Raw genomic sequence first — 18,085 nt, 5'->3', positions numbered from 1 at the left:
ATCCAGAGCGGCCTATAAATCAACATCGTTCCTCTCAAACGATCACCATTTAGAGTAGGCTATGTATGACTATATATGACTATTATATAAGCCTATTTGGCTATACTGTAGGTTATGCAACGTAGGCTATTTGTTTCGTTTTTGCTAACATAGCAAGAAAAACGTGTTCCAGAAAGTGGTCTGTAATTTTATTTTGATAAATCCTCGCTTGAGATAGGTTGCAGAGTCCACCCCATACAGAAGTCCCTATGCGTATAAACTCCGTTCCGTAACAAGTGTGTCACCCATTGCTTCCAGCCACCAGCAGAGGTCGCTGTGAGCCTATCCATTCCCCTTTGTTCAATCTGTCGAGCTCTTTGATTTGTGATATTATCACTTACTGTAATGACAAATGAATAGTTTCCATTCCATTGAAGCCAATATATTTTCATCGTGTCAAAAACTGATTGATTAATCACGTTGTATTGAATTATGGAGTAGAACTTTCGAGATTGACCATGTTACATTACAAATGGCAGAAATTAAACTGAAGGTTGTTCTTAAAAGGTACACTTCTAGGTTGAGGAATGTAACAACATGACTTAAATACACCTTTTTTCAACAACAAAAAAAGAAGTAAACAGTAGCATAAAACACAACAAAAATATGTCATAATAATGTTTTTTTTGTTGTTTTTTTTTCAATTCCAATATTTTGAGAGCTTCAGCAATCTTACTGTGACTACATCGGACATTTATACTTGATCCCCACGTTCACTCACACCTCCAAAATAGCCGTCCCATACAGAGAACACACCTGTGCGAGGAAGGAGGCGCGCGTTTTTAAAAAGAAAGTCCTAGCACCACCACCGGTGGCGCGGCGGCGGCAGCAGCAGGTTGCGTCGCGGGCAAAGCGGCACAAACTATCTGACGGTTGATCCCGCTATTTGAACTATGATTTAGTGGTGAACAGCGGCACATAATTCACATGGCTCGAGTGCATTACACCCTCATAATTAGCTGAGAGGGTGGTGGTGGTGGTGGGAGGTTCTGCTGGCGTGACGAAGCAATTGGCTGTGTCTTTCTTGTTCAGCGAGTCGACGCTTCTCTCTCTCTCTCTCTCTCTCTCTCTCCCTCTGTGATCAGTGGGTGAGAGGGGGACGGAGCTATCACACAGCGGAGGATACAGCGTGCGCCTCCGGTAAAGTACACTTCCCTCCCCATTCATACCCACCCACACACACACACACACACACACACACACACACACACCACATCACACACTCTTTTTTCTTTACATATCATCCTCTTGGAACACACATACACACACACTACCCATGACCACCATCATCACTGTTTTTTTGTTTATTTTTACTTCTTGTGCAAACAGAGTCATCCTCTCGTTGGCTCATCTCTCTGTTTTCTCCACCACTCCGTTCCCTGCTGGATCCCTTCTGGGGGGGGGGAGAGGAGAGGAGGGGGGGTTATTAACACGACACCATTGAGTCATTCTGCAGCCGTAGAGTTCTGCTTCATTTCGAGGCTGTTCTGAATGACGGGCGGAAGGTTCGACTTCGACGATGGAGGAACATACTGCGGAGGGTGGGAGGACGGCAAAGCCCACGGACATGGCATCTGTACCGGGCCAAAAGGCCAGGGCGAATACGCCGGCTCCTGGTCACACGGCTTTGAGATAGTAGGAGTGTACACCTGGCCCAGCGGGAATACGTACCATGGCTACTGGTCCCAGGGGAAGCGGCATGGGCTTGGGGTCGAAACCAAAGGGAAGTGGACTTACCGCGGCGAGTGGAGCCACGGATTCAAGGGTCGCTATGGACTCCGACAGAGTCACAATACACCTGCCCGGTACGATGGGACGTGGAGTAACGGCCTACAGGACGGGTATGGGATTGAGACCTATGGCGACGGTGGTAAGATATACCTTTATACTGTTATACTGGATTGGCATGTTGTTGTTTTTTTTGTTGTTTTTTTTAATATTGTGTGTGTCTCTTTAAACCGTGAACCAGTGCGATCTGTCGTGATGTGTTGTGGTTTGGCGTGCGAAAAAAGGGTTCACGAAGAGACAGAACGGAGATGTGACTGTCTATAGCGTTGGTTTATTATAGCGTTATTATAACGTTAATAACCGGATTGTAACTTTTCACATTTATATGGATTTGTGGATTTTGACTTTAGCTCCATTACGCGCAAAGGAAACATGTTCGTCACCGTGCGCCATAAACCTATTTTACTTACGTCCATAATAAGTAGCTTCCACTCGATCATTTTGATTTATTAACGACATATTCGATATGTTACGTATCTAAGCATCAGTTCATCATTTAGAACACTGCATGGGCTCTCTCTCTCGCTCTCTCTCTCTCTCTCCCTCTCTCTCTCCCTCTCTCTCTCTCTCTCTCTCTCCTCTCTCTCTCTCTTTCTCTCTCTACCTCTATCTCTCTCCCTTCTCTCTCTCCATCTCTCTCTTTCTCTCTCTCTCTCTCTCTCTCTCTCTCTCTCTCTATCTCCCTCTCTCTCTCTCTCTGTCTCTCTGTCTCTCTCTCTCTACCTCTATCTCTCTCTCTCTCTCCCTTCTCTCTCCCTCTCTCTACCTCTATCTCTCTCCCTTCTCTGTCTCTCTCTACCTCTATCTCTCTCCCTTTCTCTCTCTCTCCCTCTCTCTCTCTCTCTCTCTCTCTCTCTCTCTCTCTCTCTCTCTCTCTTTCTCAGTGCTAGACTATTAGTTGCCTGTGTTATTCCGTGACCAACAACTCGCGTTTTAAGTCCATTGATTTATACTACACATGTGACAGTAACAGTAACAGTGTACTCGGGGTGATGGAGGGTAGAGAGATAGAGTTTGTGTGTGTGTGTGTGTGTGTGTGTGTGTGGTGTTTGGAATGGGGTCAAATCAGGTCAAAGTGCGGTGCAGAGCAACCCTATGGCTAGCATAAATACTGCCATCCTGATTATTATAGCCAGACGATCACCTAGCCTATTGGTCAATCTGTGGTACATTCTAAGATTGAAACCTTAATAAGATAAGACTTCAAATAGGTTTTTTCATATTGAAGCCTGTTCCTTTCTGTCAGTAAACAGACAGTATTGAGATCCCATAAAGATGTGTCCTTTTATGCACTGTCCTCTATATCTATAAACCCTTCATTCTCCTAACCTACACAATCAGCAGTGTTGACACCCTCACCGGGTGCTGAAAGTGAGACCAGAGAAGGTTGACAGGCACATCAGTCTACAGGTACCCTCCACATTGACTCTGTACCGGTACCCCATGTATATAGCCTCCACATTGACTCTGTACCGGTACCCCCTGTATATAGCCTCCACATTGACTCTGTACCGGTACCCCATGTATATAGCCTCCACATTGACTCTGTACCGTAACATCCTGTATAAAGCCTCTACATTGACTCTGTACCAGTACCCCTGTATATAGCCTCCACACTGACTCTGTACCGGTACCCCCTGTATATAGCCTCCACACTGACTCTGTACCGGTACCCCCTGTATATAGCCTCCACATTGACTCTGTACCGGTACCCCCTGTATATAGCCTCCACATTGACTCTGTACCGGTACCCCCTGTATATAGCCTCCACATTGACTCTGTACCGGTACCCCCTGTATATAGCCTCCACATTGACTCTGTACCGGTACCCCCTGTATATAGCCTCCACATTGACTCTGTACCGGTACCCCCTGTATATAACCTCCACATTGACTCTGTACCGGTACCCCCTGTATATAGCCTCCACATTGACTCTGTACCGGTACCCCCTGTATATAGCCTCCACATTGACTCTGTACCGGTACCCCCTGTATATAGCCTCCACATTGACTCTGTACCGTAACACCCTGTATATAGCCTCCACATTGACTCTGTACCGGTACCCCCTGTATATAGCCTCCACATTGACTCTGTACCGGTACCCCCTGTATATAGCCTCCACATTGACTCTGTACCGGTACCCCCTGTATATAGCCTCCACATTGACTCTGTACCGGTACCCCCTGTATATAGCCTCCACATTGACTCTGTACCGGTACCCCCTGTATATAGCCTCCACATTGACTCTGTACCGGTACCCCCTGTATAAAGCCTCCACATAGACTCTGTTCCGGTACCCCCTGTATATAGCCTCCACATTGACTCTGTACCGTAACACCCTGTATAAAGCCTCCACATAGACTCTGTACTGGTACCCCCTGTATATAGCCTCCACATTGACTCTGTACCGGTACCCCCTGTATATAGCCTCCACATTGACTCTGTACCGGTACCCCCTGTATATAGCCTCTACATTGACTCTGTACCGTAACACCCTGTATATAGCCTCCACGTTGACTCTGTACCGGTACCCCCTGTACATAGCCTCCACATTGACTCTGTACCAGTACCCCCTGTATATAGCCTCCACATTGACTCTGTACCGGTACCCCCTGTATATAGCCTCCACATTGACTCTGTACTGTAACACCCTGTATATAGCCTCCACATTGACTCTGTACCGTAACACCCTGTATATAGTCTCCACATTGACTCTGTACCGGTACCCCCTGTATATAGCCTCCACATTGACTCTGTACCGGTACCCCCTGTATATGGCCTCCACATTGACTCTGTACCGTAACATCCTGTATATAGCCTCCACATTGACTCTGTACCGTAACACCCTGTATATAGCCTCCACATTGACTCTGTACCGTAACACCCTGTATATAGTCTCCACATTGACTCTGTACCGGTACCCCCTGTATATAGCCTCCACATTGACTCTGTACCGGTACCCCCTGTATATGGCCTCCACATTGACTCTGTACCGTAACATCCTGTATATAGCCTCCACATTGACTCTGTACCGTAACACCCTGTATATAGCCTCCACATTGACTCTGTACCATAACACCCTGTATATAGCCTCCACATTGACTCTGTACCGGTACCCCCTGTATATAGCCTCCACATTGACTCTGTTCCGGTACCCCCTGTATATGGCCTCCACATTGACTCTGTACCATAACACCCTGTATATAGCCTCCACATTGACTCTGTACCAGTACCCCCTGTATATAACCTCCACATTGACTCTGTACCGGTACCCCCTGTACATAGCCTCCACATTGACTCTGTACCGGTACCCCCTGTATATAGCCTCCACATTGACTCTGTACCGGTACCCCCTGTATATAGCCTCCACATTGACTCGGTACCGTAATACCCTGTATATAGCCTCCACATTGACTCGGTACAGTAACATCCTGTATATAGCCTCCACATTGACTCTGTACCGTAACACCCTGTATATAGCCTCCACATTGACTCTGTACCGTAACATCCTGTATATAGCCTCCACATTGACTCTGTACCGTAACACCCTGTATATAGCCTCCACATTGACTCTGTACCGTAATACCCTGTATATAGCCTCCACATTGACTCTGTACCGGTACCCCCTGTATATAGCCTCCACATTGACTCTGTACCGTAATACCCTGTATATAGCCTCCACATTGACTCTGTACCGGTACCCCCTGTATATAGCCTCCACATTGACTCGGTACCGTAATACCCTGTATATAGCCTCCACATTGACTCGGTACAGTAACATCCTGTATATAGCCTCCACATTGACTCTGTACCGTAACACCCTGTATATAGCCTCCACATTGACTCTGTACCGTAACATCCTGTATATAGCCTCCACATTGACTCTGTACAGTAACATCCTGTATATAGCCTCCACATTGACTCTGTACCGTAACACCCTGTATATAGCCTCCACATTGACTCGGTACAGTAACATCCTGTATATAGCCTCCACATTGACTCTGTACCGATACCCCCTGTATATAGCCTCCACATTGACTCGGTACAGTAACATCCTGTATATAGCCTCCACATTGACTCTGTACCGTAACACCCTGTATATAGCCTCCACATTGACTCGGTACAGTAACATCCTGTATATAGCCTCACTAGTATTATCTGCTGTTCTTCCATTATTAGTCATTTCAATTTTTAAACAAAGGAGTATTCCCAGATAGCACGTACCCTGCTAGCCCCACAAGGAGTATTCCCAGATCAGACGAGGAGATAGCACGGACCCTGCTAGCCCCACAAGGAGTATTCCCAGATCAGACGAGGAGATAGCACGGACCCTGCTAGCCCCACAAGGAGTATTCCCAGATCAGACGAGGAGATAGCATGGACCCTGCTAGCCCCACAAGGGACCTTGATTACTGTTGTTAACTGGTGTTCTCTATGGCACATCATTCACTATGACACATTAGTCCTGTTGATGCCATCTGATATTATCAAAACAAACCTCATCCCTCAAGTACTGTAGTACGTTAGTGACATCACTAAGCAACATTTCCTACTACAAAGGCTACTCCTAAAGACATGGATTTCTGGCCATGTGATCCTATAGAGTGTAACCTTCTAACCCTTACAGCCTTTTCTAAAATGTGTGACGTAAAAAAAATGTCCTCATCAATCTACACACAATACCCCATAATGACATCACAATACCCCATAATGTCAGCACAATACCCCATAATGACATCACAATACCCCATAATGACATCACAATACCCCATAATGACATCACAATACCCCATAATGTCAGCACAATACCCCATAATGACATCACAATACCCCATAATGACATCACAATACCCCATAATGACAGGTTTGACACACCTACTCATTCAAGGTTTTTCTTTATTTTTACTATTTTCTACATTGTAGAATAATAGTGAAGACATCAAAACAATAAAATAACTCATATGGAATCATGTAGTAACCAAAAATAAGTGTTACAAATATCACCTTTTTTTCCTCTGTGGAGATGGAAGAACCTTCCAGAAGGACAACCATCTCTGCAGCACTCCACCAATCACGCCTTTTTTTCTTTCTTTTTGAAAGTATTTTTAATAAAAAAAAATTATATATATATTTTTATTAACCCCTCCACATATACATACTGCAACTTTGTAAACCTCCAATTGTCCTAATATTCCACCCGCTAAAACCTCCCCCCACCCCCCCTCTAAGACCATCACCCAATCAAGCCTTTATGGTAGAGTGGCCAGACTGATGTCAGTCCTCAGTAAAAGGCACATGACAGCCCTCTTGGAGTTTGCCAAAAGACCATGAGAAACAAGACTCTTTGGTCTGATGAAACCAAGATTGAACTCTTTGGCCTGAATGCCAAGCATCATGTCTGGAGGAAACCTGGCACTGTCCCTACGGTGAAGCATGGTGTTTGCAGCATCATGCTGTGGGGATGTCTTTCAGCGGCAGGGACTGGGAGACTAGTCAGGATCGAGAGAAAGATGAACGGAGCAAAGTACAGAAAGATCCATGATGAAAACCTGCTCCAGAGCGCTCAGGACCTTAGATTGGCATGAAGCTACACCTTCCAACAGGACAACGACCCTAAGCACACAGCCAAGACAATGCAGGACAGACTTCGGGAAAGGTCTCTGAATTTCCTTGAGTGGCCCAGCCAGAGACTGGACTTGAACCCGATCAAGACCTGAAAATAGATGTGCAGCGACGCTTCCTATCCAACCTGACAGAGCATGAGACATTTGTTTTTTTGTCAATTTTAGAATAAGGCTGTAATATAACAAAAGATGGGGGGCGAAAAGTAATGGGGTCTGAATACTTTCAGAATGCACTGTAGCAACCACCCTGGTCTGGAGGGGTCAGTTGATGTCCTAGCAGTATCAACCACCCTGGTCTGGAGGGGTCAGTTGATGTCTTAGCAGTATCTACCACCCTGGTCTGGAGGGGTCAGTTGATGTCTTAGCAGTATCTACCACCCTGGTCTGGAGGGGTCAGTTGATGTCCTAGCAGTATCTACCACCCTGGTCTGGAGGGGTCAGTTGATGTCCTAGCAGTATCTACCACCCTGGTCTGGAGGGGTCAGTTGATGTCCTAGCAGTATCTACCACCCTGGTCTGGAGGGGTCAGTTGATACCCTAGCAGTATCTACCACCCTGGTCTGTTCCATGCTGCTCAGTTTACAGTCATGATGAATAGCTATGTCGGACACTGAGTATACAAAACATTAAGAACACCTGATCTTTCCATGACATAGACTGACCAGGTCAATCCAGGTATGATTCCTTATTGATGTCACCTGTTAAATCAACTTCAATCAGTGTAGATGAAGAGGAGGAGACAGGTTAAAGAAGGATTTTTAAGGCTTGAGACAATTGAGTCGTGGATTGTGTATGTGTGTCATTCAGAGGGTGAATGGGCAAGACAAAATATTTAAGTGCCTTTGAACGGGGTATGGTAGAAAGTGCCAGGCGCTGGTTGGTGACAAGAACTGCAACTCTGCTGGGTTTTTCAAGCTCAACAGTTTCCCGATTGTGTCAAGAATGTTCCACCACCCAAAGGACATCCAGCCAACTTGACACAACTGTGGGATGCATTGTCGTCAATATGGGCCAACATCCCTGTGGAACACTTTCGAAATATTGAAGAGTCCATGCCCCGACAAATTGAGGCTGTTCTGAGGGCAAAAAGGGGTTGCAACACAATATTGGTGTTCTTAATGTTTTGTTCACTCACAGCACAATCAATCAAATGTATTTATAAATCCCTTTTAATAACATCAGTAGATTTAAACAAAATATAAATGTTTTACAAGCTACTGATATTGTAGGTTTATGGGTATCTATCCACCCATTATGATCTAAATACTCAATGGACGAGTCCAAATTGCACCATATTCCCTTCATAGTGCACTACTTTTGACCAGAGCCCTGAAAGATAGTGCACATGTTAATTTTATTTAACCTTTATTTAACTAGGCAAGTCAGTTATTAAGAACAAATTCTTATTTACAATCACGGCCTACCGGGGTACAGTGGGTTAATTAACTACCTTGTTCAAGGGCAGAACGACAGATTTTTTTTTTACCTTGTCAGCACTGGGATTCAATCGAGCAACCTTTCAGTTACTGGCCCAACTCTCTAACCACTCGACTACTTGCCGTTAAACGGACAATTTGTTGGAACTGTTCATTAGATCAGTCAGGAGCCCTGCTTAGTCTGATAGACTGAGGCAATGTATGGTTGCTGCCCCAAATGGCACCCTATTCCCTATTTAGTGTACTACTTTTGACCAGCTCACATAGAGCTCTGTTAAAAATAGGGAACTATGTAGGGGATAGTGTGCTATTTGGGATGCATTATGTTTCTGCAGATTCCCATTGTTCTGTCTGAATTATATTGATGTAGGGTTTCCTTCCCATCTAATCAATGTCTCAGTAAGTAATGTTGTGTCTTTGGCTATGCCGGATTAAGTGATATGACATGCTATTCTATAAAATCCTTTCTCTGTAATTAATATTACCTGATTGAGCTAATCATGTAAATGTAATTAACTAGAAAGTCGGGGCACCACGAAAGAGTGTTTATAGAGCTGTTATCTTCCGAATAAACTCTGAAAGACCTAGTAATATTTTACATCAATGGCAGTCGATATTAATCGTCACCTTATTTCAGTCTCATCAAATTCTTGGTTATCTTCACGAACACTGGCTAACAAGTTGAATCAGCAATACAAAATTAGGTTTAATTATTTATTTCCTAAATACCTAACTAATCACACAGAATTACATATACACCGAATGCAAATGATGTCATACAGAAAACGTCCCTGGTGGACAGAACCTGTATGATGGCTTGTTACACAAAGCGAGGGGGTTGGGCTTGAATGAAAGAGCGGGAAGACTGAGGAACAAAGGGAGAAGCTAAGCTTTCATAAATACAGTATCTTATGCATTACTAAATTACCGCCCATTTGGAAAAGGAAAATGCAATAAATATTTACTCCGAGCTGCGCTTCGGTAGGTTGGTCGTAGATGCTGACCGTGTTGGCCAACAGAGATCTTCCTGTCCTCGGAAGAATGTCTCTGGTGGTAAATTGGATACGTTGTAGTATCTTCGTTGTGTGTTAGACTGGATACGTCGTCCGTCCTTTCCTAGCCCACGTTTACAGCTGCTGTTGCTAACTCAACGGCTAGGAGGTCTCACTTCTTTAGTGAATAAGAGTTCAAAGTTCATACCATTCACAACCAAAGCTCACGCTGAGGTTGGCTTAGTTCTGTAGTTGTCATGTTAGTCCTTTTTAACGTATGGACCGTCGTCCTATCGTCCTCGGAACAGGAGGTTACATTTTCGTCAAGGGCTTATATAGTGGAGGGAGAGAAGGGTGTGTTTCATAGTTTATAACCCATGTCTCTTCACAGGGGCGAGCCACTGATTGAGCAGGGCTCTAACCTTATGAAAACCCAATTCTCTCAAATAGTTTCATATTCAAACATTTAATTTGCACAACAATTCCATGTCAATCTGATAACTAGAATGTGTAGACTTTCCCAGATACAGTTTATGTCGTCCTGTCATCAGTCATAATGTCTCAGATGACAACCGAACAGACATCATATACATTAAGTACTAACGCATATTTTCAACTGCTTCTATTACCGAAATATGGTTCCTTTCCCCCCACTTGTTTGATGTTCTCAGACTCTCTATGTTTAACAAAGGCTATTCAAGAGTCCTTCAGTAGAGTCAGAGAGAGAGGGAAGGGAGAAAGGTATTTATGGGGTGGTCATAAACCTTACCCACAGGCCAACATCATGACAGTAATGATATCTATGCTACCAGGTGGGTTTCCTTCCCATCTAATCAATGTCTCAGTAAGTAATGATAACTAGGTTAGCAATGTCTAATGAGCTTAATGTTGTTGTAGGACTTTAGTATCCTAATTGAGAGTGTTGGGCCAGTTTCTCTCTTTGCCTTTTAATGTGGCGTTTAGCCAATACTGTTAAGATCGATCGATCAATCAGTCAATCAATCAACCAATCTACCCACCAACCAACCAATCAATCAATCAATCAATCAACCCACCAACCAACCAATCAGTCAATCAATCAACCAACGAACCAACCAACCAACCAATCAATCAATCAATCAATCAATCAATCAATCACTCAATCAATCACTCAATCAATCACTCAATCAATCAATCAATCAATCAACACACCAATCAACCAATCAGTCAATCAATCAATCAATCAATCAATCAATCACTCAATCAATCAATCAATCAACCAACGAAGCAACAAACCAACCAATCAATCAATCAATCACTCAATCAATCAATCAATCAATCAATCAATCAACGCACCAATCAACCAATCAATCAATCACTCAATCAATCAATCAATCAATCAACGCACCAATCAACCAATCAATCAATCAATCAATCAATCAATCCCTCAATCAATCAATCAATCAATCAATCAACGCACCAATCAACCAATCAATCAATCAATCACTCAATCAATCAATCAATCAATCAATCAATCAACGCACCAATCAACCAATCAATCAATCAATCAATCAACCAATCAATCAGTTAATCAATCTATTCACCCCCATCTCTACTGTCCTCTCTCCTCCAGGTACATACCAGGGCCAGTGGATGGGCGGGATGCGGCACGGTTATGGCGTGCGCCAGAGTGTTCCCTACGGCATGGCAACGGTGATCCGCTCTCCACTCCGTACCTCTCTAGCGTCCCTACGCTCCGAGCAGAGCAATGGCACCGTGCTCCAGGACCTCTCGGGTGACACGCCCACCGGCGGCCGCGGCGGGTTCGTCCTCAACTTCCACTCGGACAGTGAGGTGGTCACCGGGAAGAAGAAGGGTCTGTTCCGCCGCGGCTCGCTGTTCGGGAGCCTCCGTCGGCTACACAAGTCCGAATCGAAGTCGTCCATCTCCAGCAAGAGGAGTTCCGCACGCAGCGACGCCGCTATGAGCCGCATCAGCTCTTCCGACGCAGACGCCAACTCCACCATCTCCCTGGGCGACGGAGAGCTGCCGGAAGAGGACCTGCTATTGGAGGATCACGTGGACGCCACCACCACCGAGACGTACACGGGGGAGTGGAAGAACGACAAGCGCAACGGGTTCGGCGTCAGCGAACGTTCCAACGGGATGAAGTACGAGGGGGAGTGGCTGAACAACAAGCGCCACGGGTACGGCTGCACCACCTTCCCCGAGGGGAACAAGGAAGAAGGGAAGTACAAGAATAACGTGCTGGTACGTGGAATAAGGAAGCAGTTGATCCCGCTAAAGAACCCCAAAACCAAAGAGAAGGTGGACCGGGCAGTGGAGGGGGCGCGGAGGGCAGGGGCCATCTCCAGGACGAAAGTGGAAATAGCAGCTTCCAGGTAGGTTGGTGAGGTATTTGTGTGTGTGTGTGTGTGTGTGTGTGTGTGTGTGTGTGTGTGTGTGTGTGTGTGTGTGTGTGTGGGTGTGTGTGTATGAGAGAATGTGTGTTACACCTGTAAATACACAAACTAGTATACAGCATTCAAAATCCGCAAGATCAAAGGCCCTTCCTACATTCCCTGTGTGCCTGGTATGACTGGTATGGCTGTACAACCAGCTAGCGGAGTATTACTGTATAACTCCTGGCTATTTCTGTGGAGCATTACACTACGGATCTCCAGTTGAATGGTCCAGCTCAGTTGTGATTGAAGTGATGTGTAACCAGAGTCTTATGACAGTGGGTCCTAACGTTGATTCATCACCATCGCTGCTTTTCAAATCCAAATTAAATTGTATTAGTCACATGGGCCGAATACAACAGGTGTAGTAGACCTTACAGTGAAATGCTGAATACAACAGGTGTAGTAGACCTCACAGTGAAATGCTGAATACAACAGGTGTAGTAGACCTTACAGTGAAATGCTGAATACAACAGGTGTAGTAGACCTCACAGTGAAATGCTGAATACAACAGGTGTAGTAGACCTTACAGTGAAATGCTGAATACAACAGGTGTAGTAGACCTTACAGTGAAATGCTTACTTACGAGCCCCTAACCAACAACGCAGTTAAAAGAAAAATAAGAATAAGAAATAAAAAGTAACAAGTAATTAAAGTGCAGCAGTAAAATAACAATAGTGAGACTATAGACAGGGGGGTACCGGTACAGAGTCAATGTGGAGGCTATATACAGGGGTACTGGTACAGAGTCAATGTGGAGACTATATACAGGGGGTACCGGTACAGAGTCAATGTGGAGGCTATATACAGGGGGTACCGGTACAGAGTCAATGTGCGGGGGCACCGCTTAGTCGAGGTTATATGTACATGTAGGTAGAGTTATTAAAGTAACTATGCATAAATGATAACAACAGAGAGTAGCAGCGGTGTAAAAGGGGGGGGGGGCGCAATGCAAATAGTCTGGGTAGCCATTTGATTAGATGTTCAGGAGTTTTATGGCTTGTGGGGTAGAAGCTGTTTAGAAGCGTCTTAGACGTAGACTTGGCGCTCCTGTACCGCTTGCCGTGCGATAGCAGAGAGGACACTCTATGACTAAGGTGGCTGGAGTCTTTGACAATTTTTAGGGCCTTAGGGCCTGGTATAGAGGTCCTGGATGGCAGAAAGCCAGCCGTTCGCACTACCCTCTGTAGTGCCTTGCGGTCGGAGGCCGAACAGTTGCCATACCAGGCAGTGATGCAACCAGTCAGGATGCTCTCGATGGTGCAACTTTTGAGGATCTGAGGACCGTTGCCAAATCTTTTCAGTCTCCCGAGGGGGAATGGGTTTTGTAATGCGCTCTTCACGACTGTCTTGGTGTGCTTGGACCTTGTTAGTTTGTTGATGACGTGGACACCAAGGAACTTGAAGCTCTCAACCTGCTCCACTGCAGCCCTGTTGATGAGAATGGGGGCGTGCTCGGTCCTCTTTTTCCTGTAGTCCACAATCATCTCCTTTGTCTTGATCACGTTGAGGAAGAGGTTGTTGTCCTGGCACCACACGGCCAGGTCTCTGACCTCCTCCCTATAGGCTGTCTCGTCATTGTCAGTGATCAGGCCTACCACCGTTGTATCGTCAGCAAACTTAATGATGGTGTTGGAGTCGTGCCTGGCCATGCAATCATGAGTGAACAGGGAGTACAGGAGGGGACTGAGCACACACCCCTGAGGGGCCCCCATGTTGAGGATCAGCGTGGCAGATGTGTTGTTAACTACCCTTACCACCTGGGGGCGGCCCGTCAGGAAGTCCAGGACCCAGTTGCAGAGGGAGGTGTTTAGTCCCAGGGTCCTTAGCTTAGTGATGAGCTTTGAGGGCACTATGGTGTTGAACACTGAGCTGTAGTCAATGAATAGCATTCTCACATAGGTGTTCCTTTTGTCCAGGTGGGAAAGGGCAGTGTGGAGTGCAATAGAGATTGCATCATCTGTGGATCTGTTAGGGCGGTATGCAAATTGGAGTGGGTCTAGTGTTTCTGGGATAATGGTGTTGATGTGAGCCATGACCAGCTTTTCAAAGCTCTTCATGGCTACAGACGTGAGAGCTACAGGTCTGTAGTCATTTAGGTAGGTTACCTTAGTGTTCTTGGGCACAGGGACTATGGTGGTCTGCTTAAAACATGTTGGTATTACAGACTCGGACAGGGAGAGGTTGAAAATGTCAGTGAAGACACTTGCCAGTTTTGTGCTGATGCCACCAGTTTATTGCTGCTTGTCCTGGACATTTATGATCAGCCTTCAGTGTGTGTGTGTGTTTGGTGTGTGTGTGTGTGTGTGTGTGTGTGTGTGTGTGTGTGTGTGTGTGTGTGTGTGTGTGTGTGTGTGTGTGTGTTTGTGTGTGTGCGCGTATGTGTGAGTGTTTGTGTGTGTGTGTTTGGTGTGTGTGTGTGTGTGCTTGTGTGGTTCAGTGTGTGTGTGTGTGTGTGTGTGTGTGTGTGTGTGTGTGTGTGTGCCTTGTGTGGTTCAGTGTGTGTGTGTGTGTGTGTGTGTGTGTGTGTGTGTGTGTGTGTGTGTGTGTGTGTGCGCGTATGTGTGAGTGTTTGTGTGTGTGTGTTTGGTGTGTGTGTGTGTGTGCTTGTGTGGTTCAGTGTGTGTGTGTGTGTGTGTGCTTGTGTGGTTCAGTGTGTGTGTGTGTGTGTGTGTGTCTGTGTGTGTGTGTGTGTGTGTGCTCCCAGAGCGTGGTCAGGCAGGCAGCCTGTACAGTGTGTAATAAAGACATACCTTGACGATAGACACACACTGCCAAGCACCCAGCACTGTTCTGATCCGGACAGGCATACAGGGGGATCAGGTGAACTGCTTTTCATTGGGGTCAAGTCCCAAGTGGCACCCACTTTTCCCTATGTAGCCCCCTATAGGCTCTGGTCTAAAGTAGTGCACTATATAGGGAATAGGGTGCCATAGGGCTCTGGTCTAAAGTAGTGCACGATATATAGGGAGTAGGGTGCCATAGGGCTCTGGTCTAAAGTAGTGCACTATATAGGGAATAGGGTGCCATAGGGCTCTGGTCTAAAGTAGTGCACTATATATAGGGAATAGGGTGCCATAGGGCTCTGGTCTAAAGTAGTGCACTATATAGGGAATAGGGTGCCATAGGGCTCTGGTCTAAAGTAGTACACTATATATAGGGAATAGGGTACCATTTAGGATGGATCCAAATGTGTTCCCCTCAGAAGACTGATTACTGTTTTGGCAGTTTAGCAAATATGTACTGCATAAAGTAGTGTCATCACAAACATAGTCAATGTTAGTAACATTTTGTACTCCACAGACAAGTCTTTCACAGTCATCTTTCACAGTAATCTTTCACAGTCATCTCAGACACCCGGAACTGAAATCACGCGTAATTTGCGTCAGATGAACGATATGATGCTCGATTTGTTTCCTGTTCACCCTGCTACAATCTAGCAGGAAGTGACAGTTCAGGTGCATCAAAGCTGGGGCAGAGGGAATTAAAAAACAGCTTCTATCTCCAGGCCATCACACTGTTAAACAGTAAACATAAGCTAGCCACCGCCTAGTACCCTGCCCTGAAACTTAGATACTGTTACTAGCCGGACACCGCCTGGTACTCAACCCTGAACCTTAGATACTGTTACTAGCCGGATACCGCCTGGTACTCAACTCTGAAACTTAGATACTGTTACTAGCCGGACACCGCCTGGTACTCAACCCTGAACCTTAGATACTGTTACTAGCCGGATACCGCCTGGTACTCAACCCTGAACCTTAGATACTGTTACTAACCGGATACCGCCTGGTTCTCAACCCTGAACCTTAGATACTGTTACTAGCCGGGTACCGCCCGGTACTCAACCTGAAACTTAGATACTGTTACTAGCCGGACACCGCCTGGTACTCAACCCTGAACCTTAGATACTGTTACTAGCCGGGTACCGCCCGGTACTCAACCCTGAACCTTAGATACTGTTACTAACCGGATACCGCCTGGTACTCAACCCTGAACCTTAGATACTGTTACTAACCGGATACCGCCTGGTACTCAACCTGAAACTTAGATACTGTTACTAGCCGGATACCGCCTGGTACTCAACCCTGAACCTTAGATACTGTTACTAGCCGGATACCGCCTGGTACTCAACTCTGAACCTTAGATACTGTTACTAGCCGGGTACCGCCCGGTACTCAACCCTGAACCTTAGATACTGTTACTAGCCGGATACCGCCCGGTACTCAACCCTGAACCTTAGATACTGTTACTAGCCGGATATGACGGTCACGTCAGGACCAGTAAAAGGGGTTGTTTGTTATTGTAGTTTGGTCAGGGCGTGGCAGGGGGTGTTTGTTTAGAGTGTTTCGGAGTGTTTTGGTTTATGTTCTATGTTAGTGTATTTCTATGTTCGTTCTATTTGTTCTATTTCTATGCGTAGTTTATTGGGTTGTCCTTCAATTGGAGGCAGCTGTTCCTCGTTGCCTCTAATTGAAGGTCCTATTTAATAGAGGTGTTTTTGTCATGGGATTTGTGGGTAGTTGTTTCTCTGTATAGTAATTTTGTCCTTACGAGACTGGTTTTTCGTCGTTGTTTTGTTTAAGTGTTTTGTATCACGTTTCTTTATAAATAAAGAAGAGCACTTACATTCCCGCTGCGTTTTGGTCCACTCCATACGACAAACGTGACAACGACCCGGTACTCAACCCTGAACCTTAGAGGCTGCTGCCCTATGTACATAGTCATGGAACAGTAGTCACTTTAATAATGTTTACATACTGTTTATTGTTCTGAAATCATTTCTGTAGATAGATACAGATTAATATTCCTGAAACATTATTCTGTTAAAATTCTATTTGATCTCTGAGAAAATAAGCTAACTGATTACTCTCTACTGTATTCTGATTACTCTCTACTGTATTCTGATTACTCTCTACTGTATTCTGATTACTCTCTACCGTATTCTGATTACTCTCTACCGTATTCTGATTACTCTCTACTGTATTCTGATTACTCTCTACCGTATTCTGATTACTCTCTACCGTATTCTGATTACTCTCTACTGTATTCTGATTACTCTCTACTGTATTCTGATTACTCTCTACTGTATTCTGATTACTCTCTACTGTATTCTGATTACTCTCTACCGTATTCTGATTACTCTCTACTGTATTCTGATTACTCTCTACTGTATTCTGATTACTCTCTACCGTATTCTGATTACTCTCTACTGTATTCTGATTACTCTCTACTGTATTCTGATTACTCTCTACCGTATTCTGATTACTCTCTACTGTATTCTGATTACTCTCTACTGTATTCTGATTACTCTCTACCGTATTCTGATTACTCTCTACTGTATTCTGATTACTCTCTACTGTATTCTGATTACTCTCTACCGTATTCTGATTACTCTCTACTGTATTCTGATTACTCTCTACTGTATTCTGATTACTCTCTACCGTATTCTGATTACTCTCTACTGTATTCTGATTACTCTCTACTGTATTCTGATTACTCTCTACTGTATTCTTGACATAGCTCATCCATATAACTACTGCTGTACATACCTTTTCTTACTTATATATTGTCAATACTGTCTATACTCACCACGTATATATATATATATATATATAGTATATAGATTTGTATTTCCTGACTGACAGCTCCTTCTGATATGTATTTCCTGACTGACAGCTCCTTCTGATATGTATATCTTCACTCTAGTTGGCTCCCGAGTGTCACATTCCCTGGTTCGAATCCAGACTGTATCACATCCGGCC

At 45.0% G+C, this 18,085-nt stretch overlaps 1 protein-coding gene across 2 annotated transcripts in view; it reads left to right on the top strand.

Annotated features, from left to right (window-relative positions):
- The first annotated feature begins 907 nt into the window (after positions 1–907).
- The window catches only part of LOC106590673 (junctophilin-1), an 84,775-nt gene continuing 67,597 nt past the window's right edge, over positions 908–18,085 (top strand). The window contains exons 1-3 of one of the 2 annotated variants that reach the window (XM_045710786.1): positions 908–1,179; positions 1,369–1,909; positions 11,492–12,260. In XM_045710786.1, the coding sequence (XP_045566742.1) occupies positions 1,531–1,909; positions 11,492–12,260 (1,148 nt within the window). In that variant the 5' untranslated portion in view covers positions 908–1,179; positions 1,369–1,530. Of the gene's footprint in view, positions 1,180–1,255; positions 1,910–11,491; positions 12,261–18,085 lie in introns of those variants that run through there. The other variant, XM_045710787.1, reaches the window with a different exon arrangement.

The sequence above is a fragment of the Salmo salar genome, chromosome ssa29 (assembly GCF_905237065.1).
Source record: "Salmo salar chromosome ssa29, Ssal_v3.1, whole genome shotgun sequence".
Classification (NCBI taxonomy): Eukaryota; Metazoa; Chordata; class Actinopteri; order Salmoniformes; family Salmonidae; genus Salmo; species Salmo salar.
Note: the sequence above shows the minus strand (reverse complement) of the source record. Positions and strands in the feature narration are given on the sequence as shown.